Source organism: Sebastes fasciatus, chromosome 5 (assembly GCF_043250625.1).
Source record: "Sebastes fasciatus isolate fSebFas1 chromosome 5, fSebFas1.pri, whole genome shotgun sequence".
Taxonomy (NCBI): domain Eukaryota; kingdom Metazoa; phylum Chordata; class Actinopteri; order Perciformes; family Sebastidae; genus Sebastes; species Sebastes fasciatus.
In genome coordinates, this window is record NC_133799.1 from 13609564 (window position 1) to 13635012 (window position 25449).

The 25449-nt window shown below is 40.2% G+C and overlaps 1 protein-coding gene across 4 annotated transcripts in view; it reads left to right on the forward strand.

The window, feature by feature from the left end:
- Positions 1 to 25449, forward strand: part of LOC141767644 (carboxyl-terminal PDZ ligand of neuronal nitric oxide synthase protein-like) — a 207012-nt gene that overhangs the window by 128087 nt on the left and 53476 nt on the right. For 3 of the 4 annotated variants that reach the window (XR_012593904.1, XM_074635139.1, XM_074635141.1), the window contains 2 exons: positions 3129 to 3261; positions 9489 to 9706. Coding sequence is in view for 3 of the 4 variants with exons in the window: in XM_074635139.1 (XP_074491240.1) it covers positions 3129 to 3261; positions 9489 to 9706 (351 nt within the window). In the remaining variant the exon portion in view is untranslated. The remainder of the gene's footprint in view (positions 1 to 3128; positions 3262 to 9488; positions 9707 to 25449) is intronic. The other variant, XM_074635140.1, reaches the window with a different exon arrangement.

The window sequence follows — 25449 nt, forward strand, 5'->3', positions numbered from 1 at the left end:
CAATATTTGTCATTGTTTTGTGTTGTTAATTGATTTCTAATAATAAATATATACATACATTTGCATAAAGCAAGCATATTTACCCACTCCCATGTTGATAAGAGTATTAAATACTTGACAAAACTCCCTTTAAGGTGCATTTTGAACAGATAAAAAAGGTGCGATTAATCGCAATTAAATATTTAAATCCTTTGACAGCCCTTATTTTTAGGATAGGTTTTTAAGATCCTATAATATAAATATATACTCACACTTGACTGTGTAATTGATATGCTCCAAAGTTATGTCCCTGACCTCTGCAGCGCCTCAGATCTACAGACTCTACTGCACCAAAGATTAAAGACTACAGTGAAGCCACCTGCTGCAGTTTTGGACCCAAAGTGCCTGATAAAAATACACTTTTTTTTTTACTACCACCCCCCTAACCTTGCATACTTCTTTTTCGATTTTAAAATATTAATATCAAACCTATTTTTTAAAGCTTTACTGCTTGCTTGTATTAGTGGAAGTGTAAAGTTGACTTGTTCCAGACCTCTGAATCCTAGCCTAAATCAGGTTTTGTGCTCAATGACAGGTGTTTTCCTAGTTGGAAAACAATCAAGCCAATTGGGTTTGTTGGTTGGATTGTGAAAAGGGAACCTCATCTTTGTGTGCCAGAACCAGAAAAATGGCCACACAAATGACAGACGTAAAGTTTTCTGTTTTTTTGAGGTTATTGAAAAGTTACATTGTGTGCTTTTGACAGTCAATCCTTTAAAGGGACAAACTGAGAAATAGACTCTGCACAGCATTGTTTTAGCGTGTGTATTTCCCAATCCCAATGAGCCTTTGGTGTGTTCGCTGTGTACAATAACACCAGCATCTGTCATCATCCCCTGTTTAACTGCCTCTGGAAATGTCTTCAAAAGAAAACATGTGCGTTTACTGTCACGCTGAGGACCAGTGTGGGTTGAAAAGACATGAATAGAGGGTCCACAGAGGAGGAGGAGGAGACGGGGGGGAGATTGATGGATGGAGATGAAGAAGAAAAGAACAGCACAACAAACTGAACAGTGGTCTGAGGAGGAAAAGGAAGTAAAGAGTAAAGGATAGAAGGGTTGCTATAGAAATGAGATACCTGCATAAGTATGAACAGTATATTAGCATGTGGGCATCTCTGACCACTCACCACTATAAGGTCAAACACTGTTTTGTGTATTTTTTTTATTGACTCTGGTAGTTTGATGTCTTGTTTTTCTGTCAGCTGAAGCCTGTTTTGCTGTTTCTTTTAACAGCAGTCTTGCTGTTAGAGGCAATTTTCTCTTAAAGTGACAATCATTTATCTTATCTTTTCTCACTGTTGGTTACTTCTGGGATACTTCTGTATATAGTTTATATTTTTGGAGACATTCCCCATACTCAGTCATTCATGTTTCTTTCGGTTCAGAAACCCAACATTGATGGTACATGTCCACAGGGGCGTTTTTCATCACAAGGGATCGCCTCGCTTCCCAGCATTGGACGTTTGATGGGCAGCCACTAGACACAAGGCACAAGGCACCTGATTGGATGAACGCTTTTCCTCATGAGCTACTGCCCCCAGCTTTCAAACCGGAACCAACATGGTGGCTTGTTTGGAAACTTTCTTCTCTTATATCACGAAAATAGTTCACCGAAATGTGTTTCTGAAAACATTTGAGGCGAGAAATAATCCATACAGTTGCTGAATCTGTCTTTATTTTTAGATCAACAACGTTTAGGTTAAAAGTTTCTACTGAGTTTCCAGAGGTGGCGAGTCGTGCCAAACCATGAAAGGTTTTAACATTTTTGAAGTGACCGCATGCTGTCAGTGGCTTTTAGCGAGGTGACAAAGTGGAGGCCACAGCGGCAGCTTAGTCACCGTTGGTAGTAACTGTTGCTCTGAGGGTCAGTAGGTATGGGGCATGTTTTTTCAGATGAGGATATAAATTATTTCTGCTGATACAGGCAGCTGCTGGCTAGTCACTATGGAAACAGCATCAGCAATAAATGAAGCTGAAGCAGCAAGTTTTGATAAAAAAAAATAAAGAAATAATAAATTACACTGTGAGCACATTAAGACTGCAGCCAAACCTCACTACAACACAGAAAGTGAATGTGTGGAGTTTTTCTGACCCCGAAACCAAAAACATCTGTGGACTGAAGCCAAGGCCCAGGACCTCAGACACTGCCAAAACCAGTTTAAGTTTTTAATGTAACACCCAGATGTGCCTAATAAATTATATTTTTCATCTGATACTAAGCCTGGGGTCACATAATGTTCTGTTACTGATCCGCACCGAACACTTAGACGTCAGACTGGTCTAGGGGTGATGGCCGGGACGAGGAAGGATTGGATGTCCTTTGGCAGAGTCGTGATTCTGTTCTGGCTTTTAGGCCAGACTACATCTGTTCTGCTCATTCAGCTGAGGACAAGTAGTGTTTGGAGGCTAGGCCTCAGTGCTTTAAAATGAAATCCTTTCTGCCTCTACACCCCCTCTTCTGCGACAAGCCAGACAAGAGGGGGCTGATAGCAGACAGAAGTCACCTAAGTTGTTCTCACTTGACCTACCTTTTCAGAGCAGGGCGGAAAGAGATAAGCAGACAGCTCTTTGCACCTGAGGACAAAGGAAAAATACAGTCAGAAATAGAAATTACATTGTGGTATTCCGCTGAGTTTGGACACAGACAACCTCCTCTACATGAGACTTAATTGTGTATTATCATCAGGTGACATTGTTGGACTCTGTGACCTATTATAGATAATTTAAAATTGCATTTCCTGCCTATTGTTTGATAGAAAATACATGTTTCTGGGGCAAATCTGCTTCCAGTCTGTATCTGACACTAGTGGAAAACATCTGGACTTTAATATTTCCTGGAAAAAGTTTTACCTTTCTGGTTTGTTTAGAATAACTGGGTCGCAGGATAACAAAGAAAAGAGCACCACCTACAGAAACTCAGTCAAGAGAAATTCCAAGGATCAAGACACCACAATACTGAATAATTCTGGCTTAAAATTATTGCAAAGAAAAGAGCGTTTCAAACTAAATGGCAACACAAAAGTGGTACAAGTCGTGTTCTGAGAATTACAACTGCATTTTTTTTGTCTTTCTCTCCCACCCACCCAGAGTCAGGCCATGCGTATTGTTCGGACAGTCGGCCAGGCGTTCGAGGTTTGTCATAAACTGAGTCTGCTGCACACACAGCAGAACGCAGACGGACAGGAGGACTGCCACAGCGAAAAGAACGGCAACGACTCAGGTACACGAACACACACACTGCTGATCTGTCCTTATGGACTTGTTGAGAATCCTGATGTGTTCACTTATCTTTTATACCTTTATACGAAGTTGTTCTGGTATTCCTGAGTGTCTGTGAACACTGATGCACATTTCAGAAGGGGAAGGTCAAGCAATATGTATATTGTGTATTTGTATCGTGTATTTTATTGTGTACAGCACACCTTCTTACACAAAACAACAGGTGGTTCAACAGATGGAAACACAACAGAGCATACATGCTTTTTTGGACAAGCACAGCAATAGAGAAAATACAGGTAGACATGTGTGGGTGGAGTTGATGTATCGGTTCGGTGCTCAGTGTGTTGATGGAAGAGGTGGTGGTTTTATTTGGTTGCGGCTGTAAGAATGTGTGAGTGTGTCTCAAATTAAGAACAAAAAAAGGAAGTGTCTGAAAGGAAACTATAGGGACAGTTTTGACGTGGAAAACAAGGATCACATGGCCGACAGATGTTGCCAAGATTGTGCTGCCTAGCAAATCAGCTAGTGTGTGAATCTGGTAACATACTTACTGTCAGCTGACCACCACTGGCTGTGCAAGTTCTTTTTTACAATGTTTTCTTAAAGAGCACCATTGGCTGTGGGTTCAAATCATTGTAATTTGTTAAGCTGGTCCGAGACAAAAAGTTGTCAGTGCCGGCACTGTGTGTGGATTCAACCTTTTCCTTTCACATTAGTTTTCATTAAAACTTAAACTTTAAATTTTTAATTAGTGTTATTTTTTGAGATGCGTCCTGGTATGCGCACCATACAATGATGGCGAATAATGTTTTAAAAACTTGTAGTTTGTTATGAAATGGTCATTATCCAGCAAAGGTCACTAAACCTGTTCTGTCTGTTAGGATATCATTTTAGTCACCAAAGTAATTACCAATACGTTCCCCAAATTGTAACAATTCAGAAGGTTTTCTTTTTTCCCAACATTCCACTGCTGCTCTGATCAATTACCATGAAACTACTGATGAGCTGAATCACACAGATCATGATGCATCCTATCTCGTGATCAATATAGTTATACACAATGACGGCATTAACAGTTGTCTCATTAAATGTATGACCTTTTCCCAGAAGGTTTAATAGACACATAATATTCTTTATGTTGCCCGACAAAAAAAAACGCCTGTTTGATTGTCCGACAGCTCGTATTTGTTGCCCCATTGAAATTCTTTTTAGCAATGTCACCACGTGAGTAATGTTATCATTACAGATAGAACTGATGGCCAAAACTACAAAAATAAAACAAAAAATTTGTAATAAGCTGTAGTATTCCTTTAAGGGTTGTAGGTTGTTGGATTTGAGACTGAAAGGTGATGGAGTTCCAGGAAGGTTAAAGCCAGGATCCATTCGCCCCCATTTGAAGAAGGTTTCAGCCCAGTAGCAGTGCAGAGCATGCGTCACCCCCTTAGAAAGACAAGATAAACAAACCAGGAGGGAATGGTATTTTTAGATCATGGAATAAAACTAAAGAAACATGGAGCTGTATCATCAAGGCCATGGTGGAAATTGAATATAAAGTCCAAAAATAATGCAGAAGCTGAAGTCTTGACAGCTCATTCCCCCAGTTCGCACACAGATAGCACAAACAGATGCGCACTCCACACACACACACACACACACACACGTACACAGATACAGACGTGCTCGCTGCTGCCTGCATTGTGCCCGAGTTGGCGAGCGGGAGAGGGCTGATGCTGGAGCGAATGTCACGGATGAGTCAATCCAAAGAAAGAAGGCACCACACAGCAACACTGGTGGGCTGAGCTGCTTTTATCCACTGCCTCGTGCCTGGACAGGACGGCCTCCGCTGCCAGCCCAGGGACACGTGGCACTGAGAGGGGTCTGAGAGAGGACAGACACATGGGGATTCAGCAGTAGGAAGAGTCCACGATCGGAGCCTTTTCACACCCTCGTTCCAGTCATTACAGCCAGCCGGCGCTGGTTCACCCTCACCCACCCTGATCTGAGAGCGCCAGGCTGGGGGTACGTTATCTCCACATCCCCCCTCCAGCCCTCCAGAGACGAGCGCTCTTTCACATGCTGATGAGCCCAGAGATCACCCATACACACTATAACTGTACATCCACACATAATGGAAGGGACCTCACACGCATACAAACTCAGGCCTACACACATACATTCACACACTCGCTGTCATGGTGTGTTAAGCAGCACAAGAGCCGTCACGCACAGCCAATGAGCTTATCTGGAGAACTAATTATCATGGCAATGAAAGGAGAAGGGATAGAAGAGTGGGAGATAGCGGATTAGAGAAACGGAAAGCTGGAAGAAAGCATGGATAGCGGAGGGGAGGAGATGGATATTAGAGGAAAAAAGGAACTTGGGATCACAGAGGATGAGAGGAGCAAGAAAAGATAAAACGTAGAAGTGAATTGGAGAGGAGGAGACGGGATGGTGAACTGGGTTGAGCAGCAGGGAGTCGGGAGAAAAGGGGAACGAGCAGAAAGTACAGAGGAAGTGATGTTTTGTTCTCAGAGAAACATTCCATGTGCAGCGTTTCAGAATAATTGTAAATGCAGCAACATCAAGTGAACAATTTAATCTTATTAACAAACTAATAACTGTAAAAAAATAAATAAAAGGCTGATATCACTGGAACTAATAAAGCCCACTCACTGGAAAATAATGCCAAACTGTAGAATAGTATCATTACAGTTCACATGAGACATAACAGTGCCAGCGGCATGAAGTTCCATTCAGCAGCTCAGTGATCACTAAGTACTGAACACTGAATTAAAGCCTGCAGGACATATGATGGAGCGACTTGTCAGTAATATTCAGAATTTTTTATATACTGCACAAAAAAAGGTTTATACGACCAGGCTGTATAGATCTATTCAGTTTGATTTTTAGACTTAATTTTCTTTATGAAAGCGATATGCTGCCCAAATGTTTCCAATGCAGTTCCACTTGTTAAAGTAATAAATGCCTTAGCTTAAATAAGGCAGATAATTTCACTTCAGTATTATATTGTTATACAGTAGCTTATTTGGTCATCCATGCACCAGAAAGGACAAGTCAGAAAAACAAGTCAGACACATGGCAACAAACCGCATATTAACATAAAAAATAATAACACAAACACATTCCAAGAGCCGTTAGTGTTGCTCAGAAGCCAATCTAGCCAATACGTTAAGTCGAGATGAAATGAAAAATGCCTTTTTCATCCTTTTAGATCACATCCCCAGTCATATTGTACACTTATTCAACAATACTTGCCAAAAAAAAGCAAAAAATAATAAATTTCTTCATATTTTTACATCAAAATCCAAACATCTTTTCTTCGTGTAACACAAAATTTGACATGTGCTTACATAAGCTAGTACCAACGAATTTGAACCAATAATATCATGACATCCATCCATCAATCAATCTACAACTTGTTATGATAAAGGAGGTGTGTGTGGAGGCTCCGTATCACGCTTCATTCTAAGCCCACCCACTTTTTAGCGGTCCAATCAAATGCGAAGGATTTGAGAGTAGTAGTAGCAGTACAGAAGCTAAAGACGCTCTAACTTCTGTTTCACTGTGTCTTTAAAGGATAAAAACAATATACTAGTTGTCTAGGACGTATACCACATAACCCCAACGTCAGTTTAAATAAAAGCAAAAATACCAACAAAATACAAAATTGAAAAATAAGTCTCAGGTGATGCACCTGAAACCAGAGCAATAACATAATATATATAACACATAACCTATAAATTAAAGCCTGGTGTCAAAAATAATGTATCGTTCATAATGGCTCCGGAGTAAAAAAATAAATAAAAAGGCTTGAAATAACTTTATTTGTGATTGAAACAAGCAATTACAAAACCATTTAAACTTTTTCACATGGATATATTTTGATATTTGTATGCGCCGTGTAGCAAAATTGCCGTCTCTCCATTTTCTTCTGACCATTAAATTAATGACTTTAAACAACTTTAACCTGAGAACGCAAGTGAGGGCATAGAAGAGGTGAAGTTGGAGAGGAAAAGGAAGGGGAGGAGGGGGGAAGTCAACAGGAGGAAAACACGTCAGCAACAAATGGCAGGAGGAAGGGCAGGACAGCACAGCGTTGAACACTGGTAGAGGAAGAGGAGTGGTAATGGAGAAAGAGGTGAGGGCAGTGCTGGCAGCAGGTTATCAAGCATGAGGTTTAAGTGGAGGGGGAGGACAGCACTAAAAGCTGGGTGCACAGAAGGAAGAAGGGGAGTCTAAATGGAAGAAGAGGTGGGTGAGGAATGGATGAAGAGGACACTGCAGCAGGAGTGGAAATTAAGATGAAAGACAGGGGAAGGAATGAGGAAACGTGGAGGAAACAAGTAGCAAGATACGGGCAGAAAACGATCAGATCTGGAGTGAACAAGTTAATCTGCGATGAAGTTTGTTCAAATGTGTGGCAAAGCAAATCAAACAGACATGACGCAGTTCAAACATTTGAACAAATGTTCCATTTCCTTTATTATTTGAGGAACCACTGTGAGATACAGTCAAGTTGAAGAAATGATTCCACACAGAGTGAGGCAATGTGTAACAACAGACAAAGTGGTATTTGGTAACAAAAGAAATGTATGTATAAGGATTACGTAATGACAACCTACGAAGGAATAATTTGTTTTTTTCCCAAGAGCTTCTTACAGATGGATAAACTGTTGTTTATCAAAAACTATTTACAGCATGTAACTCCCACTAAAACCACAGATTGTTGTTTTTTTACATTTCTGTTTTGTATATGGATTAAACAATGAAGATACAGCAAATCATTTCTTAGTTTTAGAGGGGTTACGAGACCTATTTTTTATCTTTGAAGAAAGCCAGGCTAGCTGCTCACCTCTGCTTCCAGTCTGTACGCAAAGCTAGGATAACCACATCCTGATTGTGACATTGATCTTCTTTTTTCCAGCGTCTTGACTGAACCTTCTGGTGTGTGCGTTCTTACAATTAAAATATTAAAAACCGTCTGTCTGTGGTCTCCCACATTTTCAAAGTCAAATATTTGAAAATCCTCTAGTGTGTCTTTTAGTGTTGGTAATGCCTACCCACTAAGATCCTTTCTTCTTTTGAGTAGTTTTTATGTTGTTAAAATGATTGCTTTTTTTAATGAAACTTGCCGTGTGAGAGGCAGCCTTGAGTGAATGATACTGCCTGAAGTAACTGCCATCTATTCTAGGTAGAAATAGCTTTGCCACTTAAGTGAGCACAGTCCCAGTGGCTCCAAGTGCAATCATATATTTCGAGTACAGTCGAGATGCCAGGAAGCAAATGCAATTCTGTCTAGTGGGCCGTTGTCAATAACTATGCTTAAACAAAAAAAAAAAAAAAAAGCATCATAACTAGACTACTGGCACCTACATTTCCCCTGTTATGCAATGTACTTTGAATTGAGTGAGGTTATGATACACAACCTCAGGCTTTGTAGTAGGGGAAGCAGTATTCCAACTGTGACATCCAGTGTTATAGTTGTTTTCTGGAGAATTGCCTGGTGAGGCAACTCAAAATGAAATAGGAAAATATTGAAAATGCTGCTGAAGGCAAAGACAGTCTTAAGATTCTGAGAAGGTTTTCAGCATCCATTCAGTGAATTCAACACAGGACCTTTTGCTACAGACTTTTTCCTGTTGACTTGATTGGAATATTTTAAAATGCATGTGTTCTCCTCCAGAGACACGCTTATTCAAGCGTTTCAGTGTATCGATCTGATACAAATTGTCACAGCTTTTGACAGTGTGTGTTTTATTGAACTGAATTGGATGGTTGCAACAAATAAGTGAGGAGGTAAGAAGGAGAAGAATAGTAATAGGGTTCCTCATAAACTGTTTTGTTGCAGTCTGCATTGATTTGGTTTCATACACAGGCAATATTGTTGATCTCCATTGGTAATGATAACTGCTTCGGCGAAAACACAGTCTGTATCCAATCTGGTCCAATTTGTCCCACTAAAAAAATGTATTAACAGTAATGAGAGGCGCTGTTTAAAATCTCAAAACACAAAATGGAAACTCCCAGGAAACGAGAGTGCTTGTAGCATTGTGTCATTTGCTCAAGAGTTGTACCTCTGAACAGTTATAACATACTGTATATTTGTTTACTGTGGTTCTATGGATAATGTTTCTCACTGGAGTGTATTCATGTGTGTCCACCCATGTGTGCTTGTGGCCATGCTCATGCCTACATGTGTGTATGCAGGCGTGCGTGCTCATCCACCTGTATGTGTATGTACTTTCCTCGGATCAGCTCGGGAGCTAACGGGCGAGGAGAAGACGGCGACCGTCTCTGAGGAGACGGATATCGATGCGGAGGACGCGAGCCAGGTGTCGACAGCAGAGGACTTAAACCTCAATAGAGGGGTGACTGATCTGGACGCCACGGCCAAGACACCCGACCTGAACCACATTGAGAGCAAGGTAAATCGTCCAGTTGTTTGCATGTGCGTTTTTTGTACCTCTGCCCAGCAGAAAAAACGTTTACAGAACTTATTTCAGCATTAATCGTGATCTTGGGTCTTTCATTAGCAACTATGGACATTGTTTTCGACAAGTAATGTTAGTTTTTATGTACTAACATATGTCTTTCCTGCATCTTTCCAACATACTATTGCTATCTACATATTGATTTCTAGTTTGATCAGCTGTCAACTTGTTAATCAAAGGTCGAAGCTCAGCTAGAAAACGTATATTTCTCTAGACAGGTACTTGAATTAATTCATAAAAGTAAGACATGCTGTAGGTGGTTATGGGGACTGACTGCTTTTAAAGTGTTACTTTAATGTGTTATGGCTGACTTTCCTGCAGCACATCTTGCAGTCAACGTCGCTAAGAAAGGGCATAAAAATTAAGAATGGCCCAAGTGGCCTAGACGTTAAGGAAAGAAAGGTCCACGCAAGGACGACTATAAAAATATGTCTGAGCATCAACATCTAGAGTCGGTTCACGTTAAGGCTTGAAAACCTGGCAGGAAATCAAATACGTGTTCTGCCGTTCCAGGTCAGACTGACCCCCTGAGTGTAACAGAGGATATCCAAAGTTTACACAAGGCACTTTCAGATTTTCTATTTTTTTTTTCTCTGAGGCTTTCTTATTCACAAGATTTCCTCTAGGCCTGAAATGAAAAACTATTTTCACTTTGATTTAGATATACATGCCTGTATTAACCACCAGTAAAGTTGAGTTAAGACCAAGTCTGTGTATGAGTATAGAAATAGCTCCCACTACTTTGTTCCTATTCAGAAGCTGCCAGCAGTATGTTGAGCTCCGAGACTACTACGCTAGTCAGTCCAGTTCATGGCCTCATGGTGTTAGAGATTGGATACAGCTCGGTCAGACCGTCTCCAGCCTGTGGAAACCCACCACCAGCAGTCTATCTATAGCTAAAGAAATGCTCTCTGTCCTGTCTGGAGGTGTGTGTGTGTGAGTGTGGCTGTCTGGCTCAGCTAGCAAAGCAGTTTATTGTTTACTGGGATTTACAGTAGAATGCAGGCCATGGGTGTAATCGTGTTTTTGATCAAAGCAGCGGTGGGAGGACGACGCTTCATGATGAGGGCAGAGAGTGGGTGTAGTGCGATGTTTATTGCACTAGTCTTTGCTTTGAGACCTTGGGCTCTGCATCAAATTGGCAACAATGGTGTATAATAATCATTATTATTATGTTTTTGTTTTGAATTACTTCCCACCACTTGGCTTTGCTTATTGAGGTAGTGGATAACTTTTTTTTTTTATGGCTGAACTATTTTGAAGAAAATATCTGATTGCGATTATTTTGACCGATATTGCAGTTGCGATATGATTTCCGATATTAGAGGAAATCATAATTTTTACATAATTATTCTCATTTTCATTGAAACATATATTATATTGACTATGGTGTGATTTTTTTGCAGGGATCGGTATCCAACAAAGATGTTTTCTTAAGCCTGTAGAATGTGATATGTAGGCCAGGACCATCTCTGCAGTATGACAATATTTAATTTAAAATGGTATTTTCACCTTTAACAAATATTGTGCCTCCTACAATTTGAAAATTGCAGTAGGCCATGTTGCGATTTCTATACAATTTAGAGTAATTGGGTTGAACTATTTATTTCATTGCAACATTTTCTTCCTTTTTCAATCCATTTGGAGCTTGTCATATTTTCAAGATGCAATACTGTCATTCATTGTCAATGTGTTTCAGTATTCCCCCCTATATTGCAGCTCCTGGCAACTAAAGCTTGTTTGATAATCTAACAGCATCTGAAAACCTCTTTGTGATAGCGGAATCAGGGGGCTGCATACCTTTCTGAAATAGTCAATTTGACAATGATGCCCACTTTACACAGCTGTAGGCCAGGTGTGCAGAGGTGCAAAAGTAAGTATTGTTTGAGCTTCTCTCTTCAGCTCCTTTTTGTTTCTCCACGCTATCCCATCAGTTTGATGCATTAGGTTGAGACTACAAAGAAACAGAACTCTTGGAGAGATTGTTAGGGGTGCAGTGTTGCGCAGCCAAGCGGCAATAAGCTGTTTGTCCCACCTTCGAGTGAACAGGTATCATGTATGCATTTAGAAATCGTAGTACGACATGTTCAACGACCAGGTTAGTTTGACGCTTACTGGAGCATTAAACCTCACCTCACCTCACGTCCTGTGCTTTGTACAGCAATTACGTTTCTTCCCCAATGTATTAGGAAAAGAAGATGAGTAGTATATAACCATATTTTGGTGGAAGATGAGATGACGTCATATAGAGTATTTGCAAAGATGCTCCACGCTGCAAGTTTTATTAAAGCTGGTGTTCATTTAATTTGAATTCTTATATACTATTAAACTTACTATACTTTCTAAATTAACAGAACAAAAATATAGATAATGAATATGAAAAATAACACATGTCAGATGGGTTTACTCAAAAAAGCAGCTGCACCGAGATTCATTTCTAGGCATTTTTAAAAGAGAATCTATGGCCTGAAAAGTAGCCAATTTTTAGGATAAAGATGTCTTGGTTTGTTTCTGCTACTTAGCCAGTTATAGAGTTGCCTTATTAAACTCTCTGCTGATCAGATGAACCAAAACTAATTCAAAGGAATGTTTTTCAGTTCATTTTCTCATTCACCTTTCCAGTAAAAGTGTCAAAGCTCCCCATTTGCCGGAAAAGCCTTGATCTGTAGTTAACTCAGGGTAATTAGGTAGTTCCTTAGGCAGTCTCAATTAACGGTAAATAATTAACAGGCAGACTGTTACTGTAGGCAACACTCCAGAGTTTATTAAACTTTTTTATTAGGACCCAAATGAGAAAGTTACTTATGTCACCTTAGGCTCCGAGCTCATTGAAACCTACCTGTCACATCACCACATGGAAACTCACCAGAGCATTATGGGTCCTAACTCCGAGTTACAAAACCATGCTATTCAGCTGTTTAACACTATATGGGTCCCATTAACATGTGAGTTATAAGACCTTTCATTACAGCCCCTGATTGAAAGCAACACGGCGTGAAATCACTGAAACAACGAGCTCTCAGCAACGACCTCTATTCTCAGGTCACTGGAGGAAGTGTGTGTGTGTGTGTGTGTGTGTGTGTGTGTGTGTGTGTGTGTGTGTGTGTGTGTGTGTGTGTGTGTGTGTGTTGCAGTGTGTGTTGCAGTGTGTGTAGCTACTTTTTAACTATATGTACTCTTTTCAGTATTTTTTAATTTGACGCATTTGTCACTCTTAAACAGTGTGACACATTAAATGGGAATGTGCAGGGATAAGCGGGGGAGAGGTAACATTGAATAAGATGCGCCTGTGTGCCTTTACGTTAGCGCCCATGCATGTGCACGCATTTCTTATTACACAACCGCGTGTGTGTTTTCCCGAGCGGAGGGATTTGATTCACTACAGGGTTTCCCTGGAAGCTCATGAAAGGGAAAGCAGCCTGTGAGTGTTAAAGTTCATTCTCTTCCTGTCAGCTCCCGTTAGACTGACAAATCCCCCGGCGCGCCACGTTCAAACGATCCCGCAGGACTCAGAGAGCACACATCAATCCTACCTTGGGCTTTGTGTCCATGAGGTTGAATCAGGACGTTTACTTTTAAAAACTCGCCTCTGGTATCAGGAGGAGTGTTACGGCAAGAGAAATTGGAATGGCAAAAGTCAGAGATAACTGCATTTCACGTGCTTTTTTGTTTTAAATATAAGCTGTTTTCTTCGTGTGTGAATCAGACATAGAGAGTATAGGGAATATGTGTGTGTTCACATGTGTGCATTAAAGTGAGGCTGTACACAACAAACGCTTTGATAGAGGTTTTGCCTCTGGCCCACTTTCAGTTGCTGTCAGGCAGGTGTAAACACTCTGATCGTTGAATGTAGTGCGATAGGCAGCACTCCACTGACAGCACTCACTCTCTTTCTCTTTTTTTTTTTCTCTCTCTATCATTAGTGTGCCTCAATTGTTTCAGACTATCATGACCTAACATGGAAGGATTACTGAGCGTGCCCACCGGGTACCGGGCTAGGGGCCCACAGGGTCAGGGGTCCTTTGTTTGAAGTGACATCTTGTTAGAAAGTCACAGAGCTCATTTAAAAGAAAGGATTGTGGGGTTTTTTTTGCTCCTTGTCTTCATCAGAGTCTTAAGTACTGAATATCTGCTAACCAAATCAATCCAATATTTGTCTATTCATTTTATGGGTCCATCATTTCCAAGACATTTATTTAAAAGAAATTTGGAGACTGTGTTTCCAATTAATTAATTCTTGGGCTGTCAGTCGATATTTAATCGCAATTAATCACATGATTGTCAATAGTTAATCATGATTAATCACACAATCTGTTCAAAATGTACCTTAAAGGGAGATTTGTCAAGTATTTAATACTCATATTAATATGTAAGTGTATATATTTATTATTGGAAATCAAGTAACAACACAAAACAATGACGACTATTATCCAGAAACCCTCACAGGTACTGCATTTAGCATAAAAAATATGCTCAAATCATAACACGGCAAACTCAAGCCCAACAGGCAACAACAGCTGTCAGTGTGTCAGTGTGCTGACTTGACTATGACTTGCCCAAAAACTGCATGTGATTATAATAAAGTGGGCATGTGTGTAAGTACCCATATAACCCATTTTCATTCACATATCTTGAGGTCAGAGGTCAAGGGACCCCTTTGAATATGGCCATACCAGTTTTTCCTCGCCAAAATTTAGAGTAAGTGTGGAGCGTTATTTAAACTCCTTTGAGACAAGCTAATATGACACGATTGATACCAATGGATTCCTTAGGTTTTATAGTTTCATAAGATGCTTCTATCTTCACTCAAACGTTATTGCGTTATTATTGCGCTAACGTTGACAGCCCTACTAAATTCAAATTGAATGTCAGTGTAACCTAGAGAGTGATTTAGTCAGTTCACAGCAGGTCAGCTGAACATGCAAAAATGTGAAATTTGTCTTCAGACAAATATAAAATGCAACATATGCTAGCTACTAACATATATATGTTAGTATGGACAATTTTAAAATAATACATTGATAATTAATTAACATTTACTTTGGTTTAAATTTAGCTTTTCTTTCAAAGACATTCATGTTTCCCTATTGTTTGTAGCATATTACATAGTTCTTTCGAGGAAAGTTCTTGAAAATGATCAGGAAATTATTGTGAAATGATGTGTTACATTGTTTTTGTTTATTTGTGCCTTTATAGTACAGCTGTGCAGCATTCTGGGACCACAGCTTCATTAAAATACAGTAAAAGGCAATATGATACAGAACACTATCTCTACTTTAAGCATTTTTTTACTTAGATCTCATCACCTTTGATGGTTCCCTACGATGTTTTGCCGTCATATATAGTATTCTATCTGTGCGGAGGAGTGTCAGTGTGGATCAGTCTGAGTGAGACAGCCTCTCTTCATAAATAAGTTCAGATGTGTTTTTTTAACCTGCACCTTAGGGTTTTGGTAAAATGTCACTGAAAGAGACACGAAAGACTGAAAGATTTGCATGTGTGGGAGTTTTGCTCCTAAATAGGACGGGGGCGGGGGGGGGGGGTCTTTTACACATCTGGGTCGTCTCATGATCTGTTGATGTGGCCCAGGTTTCATTTAACCTGACCCTGTCAGATGTTTTGTTTCACAGAAGCATCTGAGAATCTGTCATTGAAAAGGGCAGGCACTTTCAAAAAATACTTAGCAGATGATTGGATGAACCATCTGCCAATCGAAATAACGAAAGCATAACTAACTGAGGGCGAAAGCCTCGCACGTTCTTTGCTCTTCTTTCAGAGAAGAAATACTCTCCAGTTCTGATATAGCTGATGCTATTGCAGCATCTAGGGTAACCTCTTCAGGAGCCGCCATTGTTGTTTAGAACCAAAGGTCGCTTCTCTGTGTCGTCTCATCAGTCTCGCACGCACACCTAAGCCACGCACGTAGCTCCCTAGCTCCTTATAGGACACAAACGCATTGCTTGAAGCCTGACAAGATGGATTTTCTTGTGATATTTGATCCTGCAATTCTCGTATGATCTCGTGACATCGCGAAAATCCAGCTGCCGTGCAAGCTTAGGTTTCATTTGTTGTTTAATCATTCAGTCTGTCCAATACCCTGGTCCAGTATGAAGTTCACACTTTAATCCCGATACTGGCTGAGAATAATTGTTGTTCGTTAAAAACGTTTGTATTTTGGGGTTAAAATAAACACTGCAGCCGGGTTCGTTTTCTTGAAGAATGTGTTTATATCCAGTGAAAATGAATATCTTAAAACTGATCATGACAGTGTGTTTTTAGTATTCAGTTACTGGTGAAAAGAAGCAGTAATGATGGTTAGTCAGTTGCTTTGTTTTGCTAAATGTTAAATTCTCTTTTCAGTGAACGATTAATTTAATTGGATTCATGTGAATGGTACTTCTAGTTGAGCAGTTGGTATGCAAACAGAAAACTGACCACTTCAAATTCAAGGGATGAAACTGCATCACTATAAAACAGCCTCCTAACATGAGCACAGTGTTAATACCAAAGTATGAACGTCTGCTCCTCTCTGTTAAAGCTTAGGTAGTCATTGCTTTTATCCAGCGAGACTGTAATCATCCTGAATGCCGCTTTCACACAAATGATTACTCACCTGGCTTCAGGACAACAGTGTGATGATGACTTGTGTAGGTGGGAGGTGGGAGGTGTAAAGAGAAAGTGGAGTTAAAATGTGAAATGGTAGAAATCATAGTTTTGCTGTTTGTGCAACTTTGAAATGGATTTGTTGACACACATCACGCAGCCGCCAATCTAGAAAAGATGCTGCGATGCCGGTTAGATTACGATTAAGGAATTAGACATGGGAGGATTTACAATCTGCACCAGTGCACATACACTGGAGGTAAAGGACCTTCCAGGGAAGCAGGCAAACCTCTTTTGTCCAACATATTTGCATATTCATAGATTCTAAAGAGGGAGAACAATGTGGAAAACCCATATCAGACAGAAAATGGTATTCATGGTATTATATCAATATATTATAAAATATGCCTGGGGAGGATTTTTGCCGTTTCCCACACCTAAAAAGGTTGTGACCCCCTCGATTCTCCATCGTTTTACCCACAGCTAACCTCTTTTTGTCAGCCTTAACTCACAACCTGTTTGCCTCACACACACATTTTTTCTCTGGTTGTTTCCTCAGCAACCTTGCAGGACAGAGACTTATCTTTTCAATCCTCTTCACACACAAGCAGGCAATAATAATGCTGCCTCTCAACTTTTCACTGTCAACTATATATATTGGACAGGCGAGGTCCAAGTTTTTCCCTGCCGGGGTCACTTCTCTCGATAGCCCTGCAGCCCGATGATTTGATTTCTTAGCAAGAGTTTGTGTGTGTATGTGTGGACTGATTGTGATAAAACTTCAGGCTGCTAACCCGTGAGGAGTCACAAGGCCAGTAGCCAACAAATCCTGTCATCGTACAGACATCGAGCATTTTAGCACAAACAAGGGCTGCTCGATTATGGTAAAAATCATAATCGCGATTATTTTGGTCAATATTGAGATCACGATTATTTAACACTATTACTCCGTGTTAAACTTATCGACTACTTATCGACTTTGGAAACATCATGCATTTAGAAAGAACATTTTGTAGCCTACATTTTAAAGTTAAACTCATCAATCTGTGCATTAATCAAAAATTAAGAGGCTAGAGCTAAGAAGAACTTTGTGCTCTAGTAAACAATTTAACCAAAAACACATCGGTTGTATAGATATGAATGAGGATGACAGGGAAAAAAAGTCAAACACCCACAAAGCGTGGGAAATGAGACTGGGGTCTGTGTTTCAAGACGGGTCACGTGGGTTTTTCGCGACATTGCAGCACTGATGGCAGTCCGTCACGTTTGACAGTCATGCCGGGAGCAGGGAGCTCCGTCCACACAGCAAGCACTAAACGCCGAGATCCAGGCGAGGGGTCCCGTAAAGCGCCAATTTCCCCGGGCCTTTCCAAGGTTGAATAATCATTTAAAATCATGTAATATAAAAATAATTTAAATAATGATTTTATGTTGCCTATTTTGTTTCCATAATCATTGGAAATCGTAATAGTAATTAAAATTTGATTAATTGCACAGCCCTAGCACAGACTATAGCATTTTAGCATTCCTCATTCTTGTGTGTTTCTATCCATATCTGGTATGTTGAAACGGTGACCTTTTGACCTTAGGCAAAGCTGACTCAGTCCAGGAGTGATCAGGTTTTTTTTTTGCAGCCTGGCCATTGTTTTCATGAAAGTCAACCCAAGTGTTTCGTTCACTCCTCAATGTCTCTCTCTCTCTCTCTCTCTCTCTCTATCTCTCTCTCTCTCTCTCTCTCTCTCTCTCTCTCTCTCTCTCTCTCTCTCTCTCTCTCTCTCTCTCTCTCTCTCTCTCTCTCTCTCTCTCTCTCTCTATGCCTCCATCACTTGACTTTTCACTCCATTAGCCTGCATTTTGTGCTGACATTCAGTATATATTTGCTAGGAATGTTCAAGTATTCAGTGCAGAAGTTTTTCATACAATGTTCAATCAGGTGCCACTTCATTTCTCTACTGAGACCCAGAGTCATGAACACTTTTTAGAGTTTGACCCACCAAATATATTCAGCTGTTGAACTCTACGATACATAGCAGCCTTTGAAGATACCATGAAATGGACAGTTTAAGACCCTTGACAACAGAGTCACGCACTAGTAGGCACGCAAATAAGATCTAACAAATTATGCAATCACAACTTTTGGTTTACACGTTTGATTGACACCTCACTGAGTTTTATCCAATCTCAACATCCCGTTGCAACACAAATTATATTTTATTACAGATGTAAAAAGGCCATTTCTTTGTGTCTTTTAATAAGGATTTAGTTCAAAAGAAAGACTGTGGGTTGCACAAGGACCTGTCCAGTCACAGATCTACTCATAAAATGCATTAGAGCTGCAGCGATTAATCATTTAGTTGCCAACTATTAAATAAATCTTAATAATTTTTTAAGAAAAAAAAAAAAAACTCTGATTCCAGCTTCTTAAATGTAAATATTTCCTGGTTTCTTTACTCCTATATGAGAGTAAACTGAATATCTTTGAGTTGTGGACAAGACAAGACATTTGGGAAACACTGATTGACGTTTTTCACCATTTTCTGACATGTTATAGACCAAAAAACGATTAGTCGAGAAAATAATCGTTAGTTGCAGCCCTAAAATGTATTATGTGAAGAATGTTGGAAATACAAACTCACCAGATAGTAGGAGGTCTTCTTTGCAAACTATGAACTGGGGGAAATATGAATTCAGGAGGCTGTAAAGTAACAAAAACCTAGTGTATTCCAATAGAAAAATCTCTTTCCCATGACATAATAATACAAACGGTGCATCAAAGATGACGCAGGACCAATTTCTCGTCCATCTGAAGATGTATAAATGAAATCACTATTTTAATAACTAGTATTGCTGCTACAGGGTTTCCGCCACTAAGGTTGTTAGGCCCGGTGTCTATCCTGTATCTTTTCGTTCGTTTTTATATTACAAAACAATTTCCCCGATACTTATGCCCGGCAGGGGGTCAACTTAGGCTGGATGGGCTGCCTGGCTTGCAATACGCTGATATACTGTAGCTTCTAGACCACCAATTGCATTCCAGCAGTCAACAGGGGATACATTTGTATTGACTTTAACAGAAAACACCTTTCTCTGTCAGAGTATAATGTGTTTTGTTACTTTACAGCCTCTTAAAATATTTTTTTTCCCCAGCTTGCTAAGTAGATTTCCTGCAATCCGATGAGTTCACATTTGAGTTCACTTCTTCATGTAACACATTTTCTGAGCGAATCTTTGAGTGAGTTGTCCAACTTCTGGCAGATAACCACGTAGGATTGTGATACGTGGTTATCTGGTTCTGGATCAGTGCTAATTAAACCTCCAAATACTAGCTTACCCCGACTCAAGCCAGAGTAGGGCCAGCCATCCCCAGGCCAAGCGACACATTAGCTTCGATGATCAGAGTCCTGATCCACAGGACCCAGAGCCCTGTTGTTTCTCTATCCTAGCAGCTAGGTAATTGCATTCACCCGGCGTTCCTGCTCGGTCACTGATGATACCCCTGGAATAGAAACCAACAGGGCCCTGAGTGCTGAAGATACCCACCAAGAACCACAGCTTCAATTACACGGACATGCAAATTAATGAAGGCACCTGTGTGACTGTATGGCATCATTAAATTTAATGAGGCAACCATCACAGCTAAGGGAACAAGACTGGCATTTAGAACAACTTGGGTGTGGTGAAAGAGCAAGAAAGGCAGCGAAGATGATATAAGGGCACAGAAATCCTCCAAATTAGTTGCACAGGTGCAGGTATTCATTAACAAGCTCTGCAAGTCCAGCCACTAAGCCGTGCATTTTAAAAAAGGAAATGGAAATCATTATCTGAAAGGTCGCAAAAAAGCGTCACATGATATTTTTGGTCAGCAGCGATTGTAGCCCGGTGTGTTGTAAATTTGACTTATTTTGACCAGAAAGCCTGTTCACACTGGAATTCCAAAGCCAAAAGGATGCTTTCTTGGTGATGTTTTTCTTAATGAGACTACCTGATCAAATAAAGTTTATATTCTGTATTTGTAATGTATTTGCTATTCCTTTTGTTATTTCCCCAAATAACTAGACAGAGATTGCAAATCATATTGACATTTCTGATACTGACAGTATTAACCTGATAGCAAATAATACCCTCAAGAGACCCGAATGCTGTGCGGCCACAAGATGTTGTGTGTTTTAAGGAGCACGGCGCTTCAATTTCGTTAAAGTTAAAACTACATTTATCTCTTTTTTTGGTCACACAGCTAATAATTCATGTGTCAAAATCAATATATATAATCACTATATCTAGCAAGTCACATGTCAGCTGAATTCATTTGGTTTACTACACTAGTATGAACACAAAATAAACAGATTTTGCTGTGATTTAATTGCAATAAATGGATCAAAAGCATGCCGAAATAACTAAATAGTGATGCCGATTTATGAAAAGTCTGAATTCATGCTTTGTGAGGTCTGTCCGCAAGATGACAAGCAAATAACTTTTAAAATGCTTGTTTTCTGAATGGAGTTCGGATTGATCAGGGCTAGGTTATTTTAATATTGTAGCTGCTCCATCAACACTTAAAATAACGTCATTTAAATTAGGCACGAATACAAGCGCAAATTTGCGTCTCCTTTTGTCTTTGCGTTGACTTTATATGTAATCGCACTGCAGAAAAAATTCCCTTTGCGTTTGGTGTGAACAGACCATTACTGGGTTAGAATATTCCTGCAATGCTATGACTGTGGGAAACTTTCCCATCATGCCTGACTTTTCCCATGTTAAACATCATACATGATGGGCACAGTTTGTTGTCATAAATCTCTAGGTGGCAGCAGTACCTGCTCCTATCATTGAGATAATCATTTGTTTCACCTGTATTAGTTACTGTTACTGAGTCAAGCATTATATTAACTGTAGGGGTGTAAGCAAATATTGAAAATATCGAGTGTCGTGATATTATGTTTGTGATACTGTATCGATTCTCAAAAACACTATTGATTTTTAATTAATGGTGTACATGCAAAGATGAACTCAGTCAATACTGTATTTCATTTGCAAAGATATACACCCGTTCAGTGTATGTGCCCTCTAAAAGTAGTGCTAAGATGTTACAGGGACTGTGATAAATGCAGATTCCACTATTCTGATTGCATTAAAACAATTTTTTACCCAGATTGTATGCATATGGTGATGTGTTCTTTATACTATTACAGTTTTCCTAAAATTAGATTTAAAAAATGGCACGAATCGCCTTGCTTAAAGTCTCACAATATATCGCGATATCATCATGATATGTATCGTATCGCCAGATTCTTGCCGATACACAGCCCTAAGTAACTGATTCATGAAAGAGGGGAACTCAAGGGTGTCAAAGCTTAATGTAAACATAATCAAGATCCTCTCTACTACTTTTACTACTATATAATGACTGTTACAGTTGGTGATATGATCTGATATTACATGCAGAGCGACAGTAGAGTGATCTCCCAGGCTTTTCTCCAGAGCCCTTGCAAAATGAAGTTGTAAATCTGTAGCGGAGGCTGTCAGCAGTGAAGGAAGCCAGAACCTGTCTAACATCTAGGTGTTTTATTGCTTTATCTCTGTGTGATTGTCTGTCTGTGTGTGTGTGGGAGGGGACAGTCTGTTTGACAGACAGAAAGCAGCTAGTGTAATCACAGCAGGAGGACGAGAAGTAAAGATTTCCTTTAGCCCATGTCATCTATCTTTAGTTTTGTTCTCTCTCACTTTCACCTTTCTTTTTTAAACCCTCTTTTTCTTCCCCTAGTTTTTTTCCTTGCCACTTCTGTCTCTCAATGAGTATAACAAGAGGCTAAAAGATAAAGGAAGACTCCAGCTGCCTGCTAAGAGCCTGCATTAGCATGCGCATGTGTGGGAATTAGATGGTAATAACGAGAGTGTCCCTCCGGCAGGCCAGACTCAAGCAGTTATCATGAGGAATTTCAGCGGTAGGCCACTTTTCTCCATCCTCTCTAACTCCCCCGCTCAGTTTGATTATTCTACTCTGCCGTCTTCTGTAATTGGCTTTGACTGCGGTAAACAAGTTTAGAGGCTAGAGAGGCTAAAACAGTGTTTGAATATACAAGTCTCCACTCAACAAACTGCTTACTGTGTGTTGAGAAGTGTGTTTGTGTGTGTGAGAGAGACTTACGAGAGACGTATATAAGCATTCATATTGGATTTAATGAAAATTGGTCACCGTGGATCAGTGTCACTATCATCCATCCATTCATCGTCTAAGTTCTTTTACTCAGTCATATAAGTATAAATCTCCAAGTTAACCAATTTTGAGAAATGGATGATCTCATCACTACTGAAGCATTTTTTTTTTATGAATGGACTTTTTATTTCCCAATATTCATCCACAAAAAGATGACAAATTTGGTGTTTCTCAATAATCTTCCTCCACTGAACACCTCAAACACCCATATTTTCCTGGCCTACTAAACATCCCATAAGACATTTTTTCATGTGCCGCAACCCTTTCCAGCTCGGTCATCCGTTTTTTAAGCAGGCACTCCAGGCATCATGCCATTCCTGAGAATAATTTACCATCCAATATTCATAGCTGTTCGGGCACATTTTGTGTCATTTTTGAATTTAAAGTGATTGGCTCAAGGGGACGCTATAATTACAGGTCAAAACATGGTAACATATTTCAGTAAAAAAAATATGTTTGACCCAGAAGCGGAAAATGTACACTGTTACCTTACTGTTTCATTGACTCTTTATACATTTTGGTTGCTTCTTTAAAGCCCAATATTCAGTTTCCTTTTAGGTCTGGTTAGGCTTTACCCAGTGGGCTACCTCCGGGTCTGAGAAGTGAAGCCAATGCGGAAGTGCCTTGAACTTGCATTCTTTCTAATAGCCAGCAGGGGGCGACTCCTCTGGTTGCAAAAAAGAAGTCTGATTGTATAGAAGTCTTTGAGAAAATGACCCTACTTCTCACTTGATTTATTACCTCAGTAAACATTGTAAACATGAGTTAATGGTCTCAATTTCCAGTTTAAATTCCACTTCAATACAGCATGATGTTCATTTAGTAAATTATGGTCCCATTTAGAGTAAAATAGACAATAAAGCAGGGTATGCTTTAGGGCGTGGCTACCTTGTGATTGACAGGTTGCTACCACAGTTCATGATAGTTAATCGTAACAACCACTTTCTTATATACAGTCTATAGTTTAACCTAGCTGTTTCCAGACCTCTGTGATGTGTTCAGTTATTGAAATGAAGGAAGTTAAACAAAGTGGCGAGTCTGATTATCAGACTATGTTTTTACCATATTCTGGGTGTTTAGCGGCAGATACAGGGATTTCTTCATCATCTAATATATCACTTCTCCTCTCTGTTGTTTGGTGCTTGGCGGGTGGCACTCAGCTTGTTGAGCTTTTTTGCTGAAAACAGCTATTTACAATGTCATAGGGGGGTTGATTAGAGCTGTGAGACTTAACCATACAGTCTAATGTTCCAATGAATGGGCTTAAAGAGGTTTAAAGCTGGATGGAGCTGATAATTTGGGTGTTAATTTGCAGTGGGTTCATCACTGTTATGCTGCCAATATGTCAAATCGCTTTCTCCCCACACACCTTTTCAACATTGCTTTTCAGGGGACTGGGGGGGGGGGGGTTAGTGTGCTGTACCTGACCATTTCTGTAACTTTCCGAAACCGGCAATCTGATTTTCACACCCACTTCATGCAGTGATTGGCCGGCTGTGAGGAGGTGAGAACTCTCTTTTTTCATTCTTGACAACTATTTCTGTCTTTTTTCACATGAACAACTGAGAGCAACACTATGAATGCCTTCCAGGAGAGACTGTCTGAAAGTATCCCCATAATTCAACTGGCATCCCTCTCCAACTTCCACGGCCCCTGTTTGGAACAACACCTTTTGATTTCCGACGCGGCCAGACAGCACTTGTTTTCTACTGAAACCAGACCCTTAGTGATACTGTCAGCAGTCATTCAAAATGTTTTCCTTTTTCTTTTTTCTCCATCTTTGATGCTCACTGCACTACCAACAAATGTTCATCCATCCAAATATTGTGGAAAGTGTGTTTTTCCTAGAATATTCTGTGTAGGATGGACAGTGGATGTTTTCAACAGTAATGTAAATACTTTTATACAAGCGGTTATTGGTTAAACTACCACTGTTATAAGAACTGGAGGGACAGAATAATAATCTATGTTGTAGATGACTGCTGTATGTTAGCTCCATAGACTCATCCATCACGCTCGAGGGGCGAAGGGCGGCCTCCAGGCCCTCTGGGCTTCCTCCAAAGCCATCGGATCTGCCCCATAGACCCATCATTGAACCCTCTGTGCTCCCTCCGAAGGAGAGAGGAGAGTTGGGTACCCGGAGGCCTTCGGCGGGCGACGCCACACTTGGTTTAAGGTTCCGAATGGCAGGCCAGGCCCATTGGCACCAGACCCCGGGCAAACCCCCACATCGCCGCGAGCGCACACCATAATGTGATTTCTTCTCCATCTGTGTTGTATCTGCGGCTGCTGCTGACAGCCTGTTTAAATCTGTCTTCTTTTTCCATTTTTCTATAATTGAGAAGAGTTCCTGTGTCCACAGTGCTTGAAATCCAAACATTTCACCATTTCTCCTCTCTGTTAGTTTGACTGCTGAGTCATCTTCCAGTCACTGAACCTTCCCTGTTTGCCTGACAACACTCGCTGTTTCAAAGCCAAAGCAGCAGTCTTGTTTAACATCTTTTACTTAGCAGGCTCAGTGTCGCCTCAGGTGTCTGCAAGTAGCTTCTACAAAAGAAAAGCTGTGAATGATGTGTCTGTTTTAAAGAGGCACTTTAGATGATCTGACATGTTTCTGAGGAGTCCAGCAAATCCTCTGTTTCACACACACACACACACACAGCCTTCTGTCTTCCTATTCATTATGTGATTGCACCAAACAACCTGTCATCTTGGATAATTTCCTCTCATTAACCTAAAAGATCCAGCTCAGACAGGCCATCAGTCATGTATTCCTCTCATGGTGTGTATGCGTGTGTCACCAGAAGGTGTGACAGATGGTGAAGTGTTTGGGCATGGATTCCTTAAGGCAGGTTGAGGT